At 48.5% G+C, this 17383-nt stretch overlaps 1 protein-coding gene across 1 annotated transcript in view; it reads right to left on the bottom strand.

Moving 5' to 3' along the window:
* Positions 1-17383, bottom strand: part of EFCAB6 (EF-hand calcium binding domain 6) — a 256909-nt gene that overhangs the window by 31120 nt on the left and 208406 nt on the right. The window contains exons 23-24 of the mRNA XM_063076100.1: positions 16519-16714; positions 12713-12904 (exon numbers count right to left, since the gene is read on the bottom strand). Of these exons, the coding sequence (XP_062932170.1) occupies positions 12713-12904; positions 16519-16714 (388 nt within the window). The remainder of the gene's footprint in view (positions 1-12712; positions 12905-16518; positions 16715-17383) is intronic.

Here is a 17383-nt window from a genome sequence, read left to right as displayed (position 1 = left end):
GCGTGCCTGGCTGCTTCTGGTGGCTTTTAAAATGCAAAAAAGAAAAATAAAATCGTAGTGGAATCTTACGCACTCTAGGTCTAGGTCGGACCTGATTAGAGAATAATTTACATGTTTTGAAAGGATATCCTCTCATTTATTCAAGGGTATTCATGGGACCTTTTTTTTTTAAAAGCACACAATTGTCCTTCTAGACGTGGCAGAGAAATATAGACCACCACCACCAAAAGGAAAATTCTTGGCCCAATTTGTGACTACACCATAGTGTTGGCAAAATATGTTAAAAAAGAAAAAAGGTCACAATATGCATATGTGAAGCATACCGTCATCAAAGAGCCTACTAACACCCGCTTTTACAGAGAGCTTCTCAGTTTCAAATTATCCGTATACCGCATTTAGTAAAAAGCAAGTCCCAACTTTACAATGTAAACCTGTGGTTCTAAATCCTGCCATTACACTGGAACCACCCAAGAGGCTGTCCCAACAGCAGCAAGTCCTGGGTGGGGGTCAGAGGGAGGCCCGCAGGGTCTGTGCCTTTTGGGCCCTCCCTCCTGCCCGGCCCCACTGCTCCTCTCCCTGCTGCGGCCTGAGTCTGTTTCGTCCTTGCTCTGATGGGGGTTTCTCCCGGCACACACAGCTCCTGCTGACCGCCTGGGAAGAGCCCTCAGGCAGGCATAGGGCTCGGTTCCCAGCCCAGGCCCAGTGCTCTGCCAGACTTGCCATCCTTCAGCAACTCAGGCTGTGCGCCTGTGAGGAGGAGGAGGGGCAGCCCCCGGTGATCCAGATCCCACCTCCTGGCATGGCACAGAACACACCGAAGGCCACACTGGTCCGGAGGAGGGGCACTTGGGCCTGGAGGGTGAGGACCACCCACCATTAACCCAAGGCTCAACTCCGCCTTTTCTGTGACCTTGGGCAAGATACACACCCAAATCAGTCCCCCTTTTCTCACAGGGACGAAGTGGGGATAAAAACAGAGCCACCTCAAAGGTGGGCTGGGAGCTCACCAATCAGACACCGTAAAGCGCTTGGCCAGACACCTGCTGTTCTCGCTGCTGCTCCTGGTGGTGATGACTGTGGATGTTTTCACCTGAGTCAGGAGGTCAAACAGACCTGGGTTTGAGTCCTGCTTCCTGGCTAAGCCATTTCTACCATGAATAGTCAGAGGGTCGGGCATTCTGCTGCCCATTACTTCCTGGGTCAAACCACCTGGTCAAACCAGGTAAACTGCCCTGCCAAGGAACTGAAGCTAGGTCTGAGACTAGGTGGTGCCCCCCAGGAGCCTGGGCAGAGTCTGGCACGCAGTGAGCATCCCGCAGAACCATGTCTCCTGCTGGCTGCCATGGGCTCTGGGCCGCAGGGCTGTTGGGGCTGAGCTGTGGGCTTGGGTTTGGGCTGAGCCAGCTCTGCCTCTGGAGACTTGCTCAGGTGCATCGCCTCTCTCCTCTGGGCTTAGGTCCTCCATCTGTAAGGATGACCACACCAGTCGGAGAGAGGTGCCCTGCAAGAGCCATTCCAGGAGAAAACAGGCATGTTCAGGGAGCCCCCACGCACTTCAGGAAGGTGCTGTATCCCCAGGCATCTGTGATAAAGATGAATTAAACAGGGCTGTGCTGCAGGGAACTCACGCCTGAGGTGAGAAAAAGCCCTAAGTGAGATGCTTGCCTGCCAGCCCCAACCAAGGGCTGGAGCCAGCCCCTGAGCTGAGAGCCAAGCCATGTGCAAGAACCCACTAGACAGGGGCACACGTGCTGCACAAGGGCCAACTGAACGCAATGTTCTGTTATTCACATTCACAGCTCTGCTAATGGGGTGGTTCCAGAACAGGGGCCTTCTAGTATCCTGTCACTCAGCCATGTCCGGTCTTGTTCCCGTCTGACTTATAAAATCAGTTTTCCACCAAATCCATCCTTGACAACTTCTGTAGACAACAGGGAAGAGAGAAAACATAAAGGGGGTGGGGGGCTCAACTGTCGGGCAGTCCAGCAGGGCTGGAGATGGGGACACGTATACATTTGTTTTCTTGTAGCCTACTGCATCCATGGCCCATCTCCTCAGTTCTCCCTGTGTCCACAGCCTCTGTCACATGATGGTGAAATCCCTCCTGCTCCAGAGGCCGAGATTATCTCCCTACCCCTTGGCTTTCAATTCAGCCATGTGTGGCCAATGGAATAGTAGTATGAATAATGTGACCAAAGAATTAAAAAGCACTTGCAAAATCGGGCAAGACCTCTTGCACCTCAGCCACTGCCTTGAAAAGAATGAGTCCCGGCTGTCATACTGGTCCAAGGAGGAGCTTGAAAGAGGCATGGAGCACAGATGTCCCCGTCAAGCCACCTGCAGCTGAGCCCAGCTGAGCTCAGACACCTGTTTTGTGCCCCTGAGCTTTTGTGGTTGTTTGTTACATAGCAAGAGCTGACAGATACAGTCTGAAATTCTAATTAGTAAGAAATAAGAGGGGGTGAGCTTAGAATACAGAGAAAAGAAGTAGGCTGTTTACACAGGTAGCTTTTTGACCATCAACGTTCAATAGGCATATTGCAAGGGGACTTTGTGGCACTCCTGTGGCTGTTGAGGTCGGTAGCACCTGCCTGAGAGCAAGGGGTTAAGACAAAGGTCCATCCCAGCTGTCAGATTAGAAATACATCTGTATGTTAATGTCACTATTATGAAGGTTATAACAAGCTCATCAGACCACATGGTTCATCTACTAAGTTTCGTTCTCAATATTTAGGGAGACAATTATAGTTTTTTCCATGATTCCTTACAGGAGGGGAAAAACATCCTGAAACTTCATATAGACTAAGAACTCAGCAGGTAGCAAAAACTCCTAATTAGAAATACTCAGAAAAGAATTCCTCCACTTCCTTTTAAAGAATGGTATAATTATTTCCAAGAATTGAAAAATTGCTTCATTTTATCAAATATTTTGATTAGCAAAGAAATTAATTGTACTGTATCTTCATTTGTATTTACAGTGAATAAATGAGTACTAAAAATAACAACAGCAGCAAAACTGCCTGTCAAAAGAAAAAAAAAAGATAAAACGTTAAAAAACCCAGATAAGAATCAGGTGTGAGCCGTGTGTGGAAGGCGGGCTGTCAACCTTGACCACGGATCAGGCCACACGGGGAGCCACGCGCAGGCCCCAGGAGGCCGGGTTCCGTAGTGACTGCTGATCGGCCTACGGGATCCAGTACTCTGCGTAAGTGAGGCAGTCACAGCAGAACTCCAGGTTTCCTGGTGGCACGACCACTGCTCAGACCTGGGATCTCTTTCCACATGCAGATCACTTCTGGGCAATGAACAGTGGCAAATTAGAAGATTCCAGAACTTCTTTTGGAAAGGCCATAAGTCAAGTCAAGCTTTGAGTCGATTGAACCCATGCTCACTGAGAACCAAGCTGGCAGTGTTGCTGGCCATCCTCGCTGTGCCTCCTTCACCTGGGCACCGGGCGGAGGTGACATAGCATCCTTTCTAACACCCACGTGGCTGTGGCTCCCGCCGTCTTACAGACAGTGAGTGGGGCTCGCCTCCCAGAGGCCAGGACTTGCCTGAAGTCCCCAGGCACCTCCCCTGCAAGCTGTCGCTAGAGCTCGAGACAGTCTGACCCCAAAGCCAGGCTCTTCTGATTCCATCACAATTCCAGCTGCCCACCACATGCACGAGAATACGAGAGCCTCCTGAGCCTAGGAATGAGCGACTCATAGACACTGAGGGCCTGCGATGTACCAGGCATGCATCCCGGGTGGAGGCAACAGAGTGGTGAATGACAGAGACCAAAACTTCTGCCCTGGAGCAGCAGACGCCTTGAGATGCCCACCGGGCAAAGCGAGCGCGAGGGAGCAGACTACCCCACCAGCCCTGCCCTGCAGCCTCCTCTCAGAACCCTTGCCATGGGCTTCACCCACCGTGCCATCCCTGCCCCTCAGCTCATGCCCCACTGTGGTGCCTTCCCATCCCTTGGGCTCTGCACACACAGGAAGCCCCGTCTCTCAGCATCCGCTTGGGGGGCCCTCCAGCTCCTGGTGAGCCCGTCCTCCCCCACCCATGCAGAGTGCGTCCCCCCACTCTCCCCTCTTCCTCCTGCCCTTCTCCCCTCCTCCTCCTCTCCCTCCCCTCCTCTGCAGCTCTCCGCACTTACCTCTGCCATGCAGAGTTCACTAAAGGATCTATGCCCAGACCTTTGCAAACACCCAATTTATAAATCCTTCAGTAGCATGAAATTACCGTAAAATTCAGAGAAATAAGAGGGAAACATTTAAACCACCCCTTTGACCCTTTGATGATTAATAAACTCATGGGTGAAGCCATTTATAAAACTATTAGAATAAATTCTTCCACCTTAATAAATTCTGCACCGTTTAATCACATCACTACCAAACATTAAACATGCACTCACTGTAGTAGGAGAGAACATAAAAATAATAAGAAATGCAAACGTTTGGTGTTTGCTGTGTAAGGTGCCAACAACGCTCCTTCCACATTAACTTGCCTAATCCGAATAGCAACGCTGTGAGGTGGGCGCTAAAACGGCCCTCATCTTATAGGTAGGAAGCTGAGAGCGTGGGCCCTGGAATGTAGGAATTCGAATTCCACCCTTAGTGTCCCCAGCTGTGTGGCCGGAATGGATGCCCTGACCTCTTTGAACCTCAGTTTCCTCCTCTAAAACAGCACTAACAACAGCCCCACACCCTGAAGGGCTATTATGAGGATCAGCCGAGTGAATTTATGGAAAGGCTGAGAACAGTGGCTGGCTCACAGCACGTGCCTGATGCCATCTGACTGGGTGACAAGAGGACGACAGTAACAGGCCAGGCAATCACTAGGTAGGCGATGCGCTCCTTCCTTAGTCTCTTGGCACAGACCATTCAAATCAGTCTTCAGGACAAGCTGAGAGATGGAACTTTCTGGCTTGTTCACGAGCGGTCACAGCCATTTCTGCTGGAGCACGAGTCAGTGGGAACTGAGAGCACGCACCTTCCCATCCTTCCAGGGCCTGGCCCACGCCCTCGTGCACATTTGAATGTTGAATGTCAGGGTTCTTCCAGTTTAATGGGGCATCGAAAGCCGGAATGTAAATAGCTATCCTACAAGTTACATTCCTGGGTATACGATGATAATTAAGATACCAGGGCCATCTGTATTTCGGATTTTTCTCTGCAACACTCATTTGGGACAGTCAATGCTTGGGTTGGCCCCCAGCTTCCTAATATGACTGTGACCTGGTACAATCACTGGTACAGCTCAACTCTGGTGCTTAATGGTTCCAAAAATTGCTGCCATGGCTCTGGAGGGACCAAACGAATGGAGAGCCTGCCTGGACTGGGTGCACCATGGTCCATTTATTTTGAACATACAGATAGTGTCTCACTAAGGCTAAGAATCAAGAAAGAGTACCAGCTCAGATTCAAGAGGAGAAGCTTGCAAAAGTGTCCTGGGAATGCTGCAGGGTGGCAAATACGAGGTGAACATCAGAGGGACCGTACAGGATCGTGCAGAGCAGTTCCCCAGAGGCTGGCTGCTGCTCTACCACTGCTGGCATTATATGGAGTGGGGACACAAAGGGGAACAGGACCCTGTCCCTGCCTGCCAGCAACATGGGACTTTCGGGTTTGCATAGACTCAGTCATACACATTAAAACAGCTACTTTACCATAAACTCAATTTAGGTATACTTTCTTCCAAGACTCCCTGCCTGCATTCACGATAGCCTTGTCTTCTGCCTGAAACAGCTGTGCTTAAAAAGGGGTCTCTCCAATGGGTAAGGGGGAGATGAGGTCACTCTCCCTTTGGTGGCTGACTCCTGCCCTGTCCCCAGCGAGCCCCGTCTGGCAGCCGTTAGAGCAGAGCAGGTGCCCAGCCCTAGACTGTCCACACCCTGGAGACTGGGGCTGGAAGGGGAGGGACTTAGACTCCTCCCCAAAAGGAGGCTTCAGATCCAGGTGGGGCTCAGGCACCGTGCATGGAGGAACTGCAGTGTTGCTGTCACAAGCCTGGACTTGGGAGAATGTTTTAACCTTAAAAGGATAACTGTGCACCATGCTAAGCGGGAGTCAGCTTTAGCAGGTTGTACCACCTAATTACTAATCTTCCGTGATGATGCTATTTTCATGCTGGTGCTTTTGTTGCTATAGGTGGCTTTACCAGGTCAACTATCTGCAATGGCGCAGACATTGGGACAGTGCTAGGACCAGTGTGGATGCTGGTGCTCAGAGGAGGCAGATACTTCCTCCGCCAAGCTACCAGGCTCTCCAGCTGCAGGACAGCCGGTGCTCCCAACTCAAAGCCCGAGGAGGAGCAGTGGATACATACTGTCTACCTGGTTCCTGCTGGGTCACTGCTGCTGACATTCAAGACTGTGGTAAGGCCCAGAGGGCCCAGCAGTCCCCTCGCCCTAGCCTGTCAGCAAGGCCACCCCGAGCATCCAGTGGGCCCGAGTCCCTCTCACAACTTGACACAGCTTCACCAGTCTATAGGACGACAGGTCGTGAACACTGCATTAGCAAGTGGTGAGTGAAATTCAGGGGAAACATTTAAAATCACTGAAATTACATCAAGAAGACTTAGCTTTTCTTGCCATTGGGAGAAAGAGTAAATAACAGTAAGGATAACATCTTAATCTACTTAATTTATTTGCAATAATCTTACAGCCCTTTCCTGAAAAGGCTGTAACTTTCCCATTCTTTATCACATTCATTAAAAATACATGGACACCACTATATTTACAATAAAAAGAAAGATACATCGAAGTAACACTGTTGGCGACAAATATAAATATGATGTTCATAAGATTACAAACGTTTTGATGTGCTTTATGGTCTCTTCGGTTGAAAACTATGTTCTTAAATTCTCTCTTGGAAAAAACATTTTCGAGTTATTTAACATATAAGTGAATGACTTTAAAGATCATATACTATAAACACAAAGTAAGGAAAGATCTTATTGGCTCTCTGCTTGCTGGAATGTGACAAAATAATTACTCTGCACTGAATATAGATGTGTTTTGTTAAAAGATTCCATTATTTCCATGGTGATAAAGTAGAAAAATTTTATATGGGTTTCTACTATGTCTTTCAAAAATTCTATTCCTTCTCCGTGCTTTGTTTTCATATTCAGAGAAGATACTGAAATTGCACTTCAAGATTTAAAAGAAATGTTAAACAGGAGCGATTTCCTAAAAGCAAGGTGATACTCTACATTTTGCACGTAGCATTTTGAATGTAAAATGTTCTTCCAGAAGTGAGAAGAGGTGTTTGCGAGGAGAGGAGGTCGCATGATGTTCTCGCCCGGTTTGGGGGAATCTTATGGGAAGAGCACTTGTGCCGTAATCCACTACTGGCCCCTTTCGTTTCGTTCTGCTTCTTAAACCAGGCCACTGGGTAGCATTTGATTTTAATACCTTGCTCCTCTTTTGTGCCGCGTAGGTTAGTGTTTCTCATCTTGAGTCAAGGCATGAAGGATTCTAGGTGGCCTGGGATGAAGGCTGGCTCCTGCCCGAAAAGACTGAAGTCAACTCCACCTTCCCATCCGCTCTCAGGCCTCTATGCTTATGGGGCTGGTTCCCAAACTCGAGTCCAGAGTGCGGCACAACGACCCCCATGTCTGTTGCGCATGAAGACTCCTGGGCCCTGCCCCTGGAGACCGATCCTGCGCCTGGGTGGGCTGGTGAGTGCTGGCTGGGGGTCCGTGACCGCACTTGGAGAAGCGGTGTCTGACTTGAGCGGTGTTTCAGGAAGCAGCAGGAGTAGCTAGGAGGGGACGAGGGGACGGCAAAGCCACATTCCAGGGATGGGAAAGTCGGCGGCACCCGCTATGAGGAGACCGGATCATCTTCACGCGTCTGTGTGACAGGCAGATGAGATCCGTAAAAGTGGTTGAGGACAGACTGAGTGGTGCATCCGGTATAAGAACAGGATTATGAGTAGGTGTGAAATCTCATCTCTGTGTACTTTCAGTCTGTTCAAGGCCTTACACAATGTCTTAACCACAGCTCCAGTTTTTCCCTTTCCAAGAACGCATTGGGCTTGGCCAGGGATTATTCACGGTGAACTTGCTTTGCGAGGAGAGATGCCGACTGTCTTAATTACATTCTGGTAATCTCCTTTTAATTACTAGCCTCCTGTGCACCGCTAGAGGAAAAGGGTGGCTGGTATCGTATTTAATGAGCGTAAGGGTGATGCAGGAGCTCTTCCTGTAATCCGTCTCTTCCTTTCCCTTCTGTCAAGAAAACACCTCAGGATTCAGCTTTAGGGGGCTTCCTGATGAACGCGGTTCGGGTACCCCGGCAGCTCCTCACCCTTCCAGCCACCCACTTCCCTGCTCAGAATCGAATCTTCTTGTGCACAGAAATGACCTGACTCTGTAGCATAGGACGTAGGACGCTGGTGGTCTGTCCCTACCTCCTCCTCCCACCCCCCTGGCAGACAAACAAGACAAAAGAGAACCCCCACGTCCCTGTTATGCACTACGCCCAGAACTGCCCGTGGTCACCCCTCGTACTCTGGTCTCACGCCCGCCCTCCCGTGCTGTCCTTTTGGCCTAGAAGTCCCTCGCTCACCTTGTCCTCCTGGTAGAGGACACTCCTCTGACTTACTCTGCTCAGGTGCTGGCTTCTCAGTCAGGTGTCCCCACATCCTCTGAGGCCAATTCAGGCACTGACACAATCACAGCCATCTCTCCCCACCCGGCAGGGGCACTCCCATCCCTAAGCGCATTCCTCGTCCTCACTCATTTTGCCATGAGCCCTAAGCCTCCCCACGGGGACGGTGAGCAAGGTGCTTGCAGAGGCGAAGGCAGCTCTGTAGAGGAGACCAGGCAGAGATAACTCATGCTGGGGAGCAAACTGGCAGGTGGCAAAGCTGCAGACGTTTGTGTGCCCTGCGTCTGAGAGAGGCGCCCAGGGACTTGTGCACAGATGGTTGTGGCCACACTGAGCAGGACGGCAGGCTGCTGAGGCTCGAGCCTGCCTCCTCTGCTCATAGGCATGTGATATGGCAGCCACAGCAGACAAAGACACCTCCACCCACTTAGTGTCAAAGCCAAAGTCTCCACGAGGACCCCAAGTCACCCAGCTGCCAGCCCTGCCTCTTGCTGACCGTGTCCCCTGCAGACCAGTCCTTCCTGCACCCACAGGTGCCACACCACTGAGCCCCCGCTCCTCCAGCCAGTCAGCCCCTGCTGCCCAGTGTGGCACCAGCTGTACCATAGATGTCACTGGGCTCATGCCCTCCCCTCACTCGGTCTCTACTTGGTGTCACCCCTCTCAGACAGGCCCTCCTCTGCCTGGCCCATTTTCCTCACAGCACGTGCATTTACTCACTCCTCGGTGGTCCCCTCACCACAGGAGAGGCTCCTGGAGGGCAGGGACTGGACCGTGGCCATTCGGTTTGCTGCTAAGCCTGGCACACATGGACCCACAGGAGACACGTCCATGCCAACAGAGAGTGAACGAATCCACACGGTGGATGGCACACAAACAAAATCCACACTGTAGAGAAAAGCGAGTCCCACGGAGAGGCCAGAGCTGTCACGGGAAGTGAAAGGCATGAGAGAGTGGGCCAGGGGACCCCGCAGGAGACGCTGGCGGGCTGGGACGGGACAGCCAGGTCCTCATCTGCCTCATCAGCCAGTCGGTGAGTGAGCGGTGCCTATGACTGACAGTTTAAGAGGCAGAGGGTCAGGGTGTCACTGAGAGGTGGCAGGGCACAGCTGAAGAAACAGCGACGGTGAAAGGTTGGGAGGACTTGCTTTTGGGGAGCAGATGGGGGGCTGGATAGGTGGCTCAAGTGACCTCTTGTTAAAGCTCTTGCAACAACTCAATTTTATTTCCATATAAGCGTGTATTACTTAGAAACAAATGAAAAATGTTTGTTAAAAAAAAAAAAAAACATTTGCAAGAGTCCAGAAAATCCCCAGAAGCCCCCAAACTCAACAGCATTTACATTCTGTCCTTGACCCCACTCCCAAGGGACATTTGTATAGAAAAAAGGATTGGGTGTAAATACACCAAAATGTTAACCCTGCTTGTCCCTAGGGCTAATTTTAATTCTTCAAAATGATCAGTATATCTCAAGTAGTGTAAAATGGATATAAGTGACTTCTAAAATGTTGGCTTAAACCATATGAAATTATCAGTATTCAACTATTTATTACTTTAAAAATGGTGATTTCATAGATTCAATCTAAAAGAAAAAAATATTTTTAAAAATGTAAGGGCTTATTTCAATATCAATAAAAATATTCCTATCCTTTGACCCCAGTTATTTTATTTCTTGGTTTCTTTCCTAAGAATCCAAAATGTGGATATAGACTTACACACAGAGTGTTTACTGCAGAGTAAATTATAGTGGCAAAAGCTGGGGAAAAAAATCTGAATGCTTAAAAATAAGGGAGCTGATGGAATGTTATAGAGACATTTTAACTGATGTTTGGAAAACCTTTAAGTGACGTGGTGCAATTTAACATTAAGTGAAAAAAATCAAGATACACGATTATATATACAGTGTTATCTCCACTCTGTAAAAAAATGCATTAAAAATAGGGGAGGGGGAATGGAAAAAAAAAGGCCACGTGGCACACAGAAAGAGCAGGAGCCCTGATGCTGAACCCCGGGCAGCCGCTCCTTGCTGGGGGCGGGCAGTGTCCCGACCTCTCTGAGCCCCTCTGTTCCACTTCCTCACTGGGGTAATGACGAGATGTGAAAGTGTGCGGGAGGGCCCAGAGCTTAGCAGGTGCTCACTGAACAGCAGTCGAGGTTGTTCTTGTCATACTGTCATCATGGGACTTAGATGACTGCTTTACTTTTATATTTTCCAAAATATCCACAATAAATATGTTTTTTTTTTTTTTAAATCACAGAAAGTATAATTACTAAAAATAAACTCACCAAAACAAGGAGCAAAGACAAGTTACAGACCAGGAGAAGGTATTTGCAACTCACATGCCAACAAGGACTGGAATCCTTTTGGGTAATTTGCAGACGATGAAACCTCAACAACTAACAGCTTGTGGAAGTGTTCGGCCTTATTAACGAGCAGCTCGGCAGAGGTGAAAGCATCTGATAATGGGGAGCAGGGATGTGGAGGGTCAGGAATGCTCCTGCACTGCTGGTGGGGGTGAACGCTGGTACAACAACTTAGGAGGATGTTGGCAGCCTCTGGGGAAGCTGGCCTGCCTCCGATCAGCAGTTCTGCGCAGGGTGGCGTGTGCTCGTACGGAGGCAGGCACAGATGGAGGCTGACCGGCACCTTGCTTGTGATGGAGGAAACTGGGAACAACCTACATGCTCATTAACAGGAGGACAACTGAACGGTCGCACGTCCATTCAAAAGAACACATTCATTTAGAAGACTATTTGCATAGCAGCTGAAGTGAATAAACTAAACCCAATGTACTAACGTGGATGAATCTTAAACACACAATATTAAGCAAGAAAAAAGTCAGTGCAAAAGACAACATTCAATATAATACCATGTATATAAAGTTTAAAGACTTGCAACACAATAGCCTGCATTTTGCAGAAACATTCATCTAAATGGCAAAGATGAAAAAATGTCACAAAAGCACAGTGCTTAGGAGGCTGGAGTTGGGGCAAGACTTCCTTCCTGGGTTTACAAATCAGCTCTGCCACTCGCTGGCTGGGTGACTGTGGACAAGTTACCCAATGTCTCTGTGCCAGAGTCCTCATCTATAAAATGGGGATACAACAGCTCATACATCATAGTGATATCAAAAGGGTCACACGAGTTAAACACACGAAGGACTGGGAACAGCGGCCTGCTCACAGAAAGCACTCGATAGTGTTTGCTGCGATTGTGACTGCTAACCTCAAACCTTAAAAATGTTCATGCTATTTGTTCTAGTAATCTCATTTCCAAGAACTTGTCCCAGATAAATGAGCGAGGAATTATGAGCATAGGTGTTTATCATATCATTATATGGAAAAGCATGAGACGAAATGACGTAAGCATCCCGCACAGTTAAATACATTCCAGTACAAGTCTGCTGTGATTTAGCTGCGGCATTATTTTTGAATTTTTCACATTTATTTTTCACCTCCCCTTTCGCAAAGGCAGGGACCACAGCGCCTGCACAGAATGGTGATCAAAGAAATTAGGTGTTGGTTGAAACTAGGTTGTAATCGTTGCTAATGATGTTGGTCCATTTGCGTTTAGAGATGAAAACCAACCTAAGAATAAACAGCTTGTGCAGCCATAGAGACCATCCCGGGATGGAACAAGAGCCCTGTGGTCGGCCACTTACCCTCCTCCAGGAAGCCCTCCCTGCCTCTCCCGGGGGCCTTTCCTCCTGCTGAGCATGCCTCTGTTGGAACCCACCATCTCCACGTTCACTCTACCCCAGGCTTTGCCGACACATAGCCCAGGGCCTGGCACACAGTGGGCCTCACTTCTCTGGACACCAGGTCATCTTCTGGGACCTAAGATTACTTAGACCTCTAAAACCACCAGACAAAAGCAAGCTCCCAAGCTTCTCTGAAAATAAAGTAAAATCTTTCCAATAAAGCAAATGATATATATCCACCTGTTAATATTCTATGTAGAATTGATACCAATTTTTCATTTAGAATGAGCTAATTACATGAGGTGATTGCCAATTTATCTGACATAGTTTTAATCAATTATCCATTTTGTAAGAACTAATTTTAACTCATTTTCACAAAGAGATGTTTATGTGCTGCAGACATTCTTACCTCCTTAAGGAAACAGCTGAAGTTCTGGAGAAAATACTTCCAATTTATATAGGGGGTTAGATGAATTCTTAGTTTCCTCAGAAAATAATGATACTGATTATCGGATAGTTTGTAACAGAAATCCTTAAGAACTTGTCCAAATTCTGTAGCTTTTACAAACCCCGTGTCTTCTTTATCCAATGCAGAAAATGCCTTAAAAAAAATAAAGAAAATAACATGGCAAATGCTATTGTCAAGTGAATATTTCAAAAATATTTTCCTTAAGTATCATTTATGCTGAATGCAAATGAAATCTGGTGTCTGAAAGTCCCTCGTAAATTCTAAATCACTAAATAAAAATGCACCATTACTGAAGGAGTGACACAGTAAGGCGTGCACACAGCGTGAGAGCTTAAGCATTCTAGAGAAAATTTGCACCTATTTGGATGTGAGGAAGAAGCGTGAAAAGAAATCCTGGCCCCAGGTGCCCATAACATAAACCTCACCCCTGCTCCCGGGAGCCCCATTTTACAGAGGAGAGTAGAGAGTAACTTGCTCACGGTCTCTCAACCATTAAACTCTAGCTCCTTAAAGTTTAAATTGTCTGTGAGAGGAGGCTCAGAAGAGATCCCACCGCATTGTGGCAGGGGTCTCAAGGCAGGTGTCTGACCTTGGGAGTGGGTAGGAGGAGGGACCATGGGACCACCCCCATCCCCACCCCCACCTGGAAGATTTTACACTGAGTCTGCTTTCCTTTCCTGACCCTCTGGCCCGGGTGGCCTTGCGTCCGGGAAAGACCCTGCCCGTGCCTGTGCTGGAGGGGCTGCGGCACGCACAGCAAACCCAGCAGCACAGGAGGAAAGCTGAAAAAGTGCACAATGTGCTGTGAAAAGAAAGCACATTTTTTCCATCTGTTGAAACAAAATCATTCATCTTTATTGCACTAGGAAATCTGTATCAAGTGGTAGATTAAGATTTTTTTTTAAGTAAGTATTTAATATGTCTGCAAACCCTAAACCAAATTCCCTTGGGGTTAATTCTCACTCAGGGCTAATTAGGCACACTTCAGGCATACCACAGGGGTGATGGTATATGTGTAACCAAATTAACCTTAAAATACTATATGGCTTCAAATTCTTATTTAGCCTGTGGTAATACCAGGTAGCTGTCTTCAGTGAGAAATCCCCTGGCCCCACAGTCAGGAATTGGTATTTGAACCTGGGCTCTGCTGAACACCACGGGTCCTTAAAGTCTCTGAGCTTCAGCTTTGCTATGAAGGTGAACTTAACTCAGAGGGTGGTTGTAAGTTTTACTAAGTGTACTTGAAAATGCACCTATCCAGGTACCTGGCGTATAGGGGATCTCAACAAATGTTAAGGAGAACAATCATAAAAATGAACACGGCAAACAGCATTCTGTGCTGCAAGGACATGAGAAGGCTTGCAGTGTGGTGACAGGAGCACTGTGCCATGCTCAGTGGACCTAAGAGGTGACCTGGGCTCCCTCTGGCCACAGGCTGTACACTTCCCTTGGTCCGTGTGTAAGCCACAGGGCGGGTGGAAGAATCAAATGTGAAAAGGCTTAGGAATCTATAAGACACCACACACACATAAGGTATGGTTATGTCATTTCAGAAGCAGGATGCGTGTGAGACATTTCCAGTGAGATGTGGAAGTGCACAAAGACATCGGTGTCCTCTCTGATGGCTGTCCTTTGATGCCAACACTCCTTCCTCTCTACTGTCCCCTCCCCCATGTCCTCTCTTCCTCCAACCCGCCTTCCACACTCTTGGCCAGAGAATCTTACTGTCTTGCTCAGAACCTCATCACCTACGAGCGTTTCTCAAAAGTGAGAACCGCAGTTCCTCCCAAAGGCTCCACAGACCTCATGAGAAACATCCTGAGAGATGTCAAAGTGGTGCCACTTTAGGCTAGAAGGGGCAAAGCCAATCTGCAAATGGATTTATTTGGCCTGCAGAGACCTTTTGAAAAATCTGAAATATGTGCTAACAGCCGGAGATCAGGAGAGTTCACATTGTCTCATGAAAAATGACAAGATCTAGCAACACTGGGCCCAGTTTTCAGCTCAGCAATGTCGGCTGGGGCTGAGGAGAAGCTGCCTTCAGACAGGGCTGGGCTCCCTGCCTGGCCGGCACCTCTGTCCTTTATTTCGCACCCACTCCCGGCAGACATCGGAGTCTGCAAGCCTGACCAGGGGACCACTGGGCAGGGCAACCTCAGCACAAGCTCCAGTGTTGAAGCTTAGCACGTCACCGTCATGTGATTTTCCAGGTGACGCATAACACGCTCATACTGATTTTCCTTAGATACTCATTAAAGACATAAAAAGGTCAGATGCTCCTAGAGCGCCCCTGGGTGCAGAGGAGCGACTGCTGTCCAGGACGAGGCCGCGCTCTTCCACAAGCTGCTGGCTGCACCTGCCTCTTTCCTTCTCTCCCCACCCATCCCTTACACTCGATCGCCGCAGCCCACCTCGCCTCCCCACACCCAGGAAATAGGGATCTGATTTCCAAAAAAAAAAAAAAAAAGTTTAAAAAAAATCTCAGGAATGGAGAGTGAGTTATCTCCTTTGGCCTTTCGTTTTACTGGCCCATCTTGAAGAGCCTTATCATGTAAATGAGTCTCGAACCTTGGCTTCTTCAAAGTCCAGAGACTCCAGTCAACACTCATGGTAAGTCGTGGATGGTAAACAGCACATATCAGTGAGCGATCTTCAGGACTTTCATTCTTCAAACCACCCGGATTTGGAAAAGAAGGGCTGGGGCAAGCCCATTTTTCTCTTCCTACCCGTGTTCCTGGCTCTGCTACATATCACCTGTATGGTCTCGGGCAAGTTTATTCACTCTGAGCCTCAGTTTCCCCTCCTGTGGAACAGCATCAATAACCCCAGCTTACAAGGTTGTGATCAAAGAGATAAAAGACTCATGGGATCTCATCGGGGTTCTGGCTAATCAAAGCTCCTGGGGGAAGGAGCGTGGCTGTCTGCAGGGTGGTAGGAGCCCCCTTCTCAGTGCAGCACCGAACACTCATGCTGTGGAAGCCAGGGCTTTGCAACATCGAGGGGATTTTCACTTTGGGGCTTCAGTGCACATGGCTCTAGAGTTGCTGAGCAGATCCTGAAATCTATTTTGACAGTGGCTGTTTGGGCTGCATGTGCCCAGCTTTCTCCGGGGCACTTTGGATGTGCTGTCTTATGTCATCTGCAGAAGCCTGTGAGAACTGCTACCACAGGAGGAAATGTGGCTGTGGACCTGACTGGGGACCACCACCTTGCCAGGAGTGTGTTCCCACAGCACTATTTCCAAGGACACCAGCATGGTTTGTAGCATCATTCCATGCATAAGTGCTTGGTGCCGTTAAGGTGCCGTACAGATGTATGCTGTGAAACGTCAGCCCCTGGCTCCTGGTGGCCTTCACAGGGAAGTCTTCGTGCCACAGCCTGGCCCTGACCAACCTAGTGCCACTCATTCCCACGGGCTCAGTGCTTGGCCACACTGAGAGCCCATGGGCTGTTCCAAGCCTACTGTCAGACAAAGGCCTCTGTCCTCTGCCCTGTTTACTCAGGACCCATTGACCTTACCCCACACCCAGTATTTGCTAAATACTGAGGACTTTCACCTTAGAAGACACAAGCTGGGTGGAATCATGGTGGCTTTTTATAGAGCAAAATTGGACACATATTCGCTCCAATAAACAACCTGATCTTGACAAACTGGACACCCCAAGGAGAAGAGAAAGAGGTGGGAGGGTCTTGTTTTCCATGAATTGGGGTGAGTCTCGCCACCGAGCGCTTTTCTGTCTCCATACCTTCAGCAAAGCTGGCTGGCAGGTGCTGACGACCTCCTGAATGTTCTTCACCACCTCCTCTGGACTCAGGGTGGAAAAATTGATTGGCACGCTCTCTTCTTTTTCTTTTGGCTGAGGTCTTGCTGGCTTGCTGTTCTCCACTGCTCTCAAGAAGTCAAGGTAATTGATGGAATTATCATGTCTGCTGATTCCCCAACTTGTCCCAAAAGAAAGAAAAGAATATATTAATTTTAAAACACACTACCACTTATTCATTCAACAAACAGTTGCTGAGCACAGAGCAGTGTCAGGAAAATGAATTATTTGAAGACACTGTTCTCTGCCCAGTAGGCATATACACGACAATTAGCTCTGACATTGGACAGGCACACAACAAATACTGCAGGACAAAGAAACCAGGTAAGGGCTATGAGAGGTAAGCATGCGGAGCCACGGGCTGCCCTGCTCCAAAGCCCTGAGGCTTGAAGGCTGGACACAGGGCTCGCAGCTTCAGAGAGCAGAAGGCGGTGAGCGGAGGCCCGGCTAAAGAGTCTGGTCCTAGGGCTGGACTTAGAGATGGCGATGTAGTTTGAAAAGAAGGGAAATATGCCAAAGTCAGTGAAAAGAAGAGTAGGGACTGAGTAGAATATATGCTCAATTCTTTCCCGAGAATGGTTGACGTGAAGTTGTCAAGCCAAAAGCCCTCCAAAGATACTTTTGCAAAACCTATCTAGTTCAGTTTTTTCTCAAATCCATCTGAGTGCACATCTCAACAAGGACATCCATGTAGAAATAGAGGTGCCTTTGTGCCCTCGACTCCAACACAGAAGAAATTACCTTTAAATTCTGAAAGAATAAAGTCCAAAAGTTTCATGAGAACAAAGAA

Source organism: Cynocephalus volans, chromosome 12, assembly GCF_027409185.1.
Source record: "Cynocephalus volans isolate mCynVol1 chromosome 12, mCynVol1.pri, whole genome shotgun sequence".
NCBI lineage: Eukaryota > Metazoa > Chordata > Mammalia > Dermoptera > Cynocephalidae > Cynocephalus > Cynocephalus volans.
This window is presented reverse-complemented; position numbering and strand designations above follow the sequence as displayed.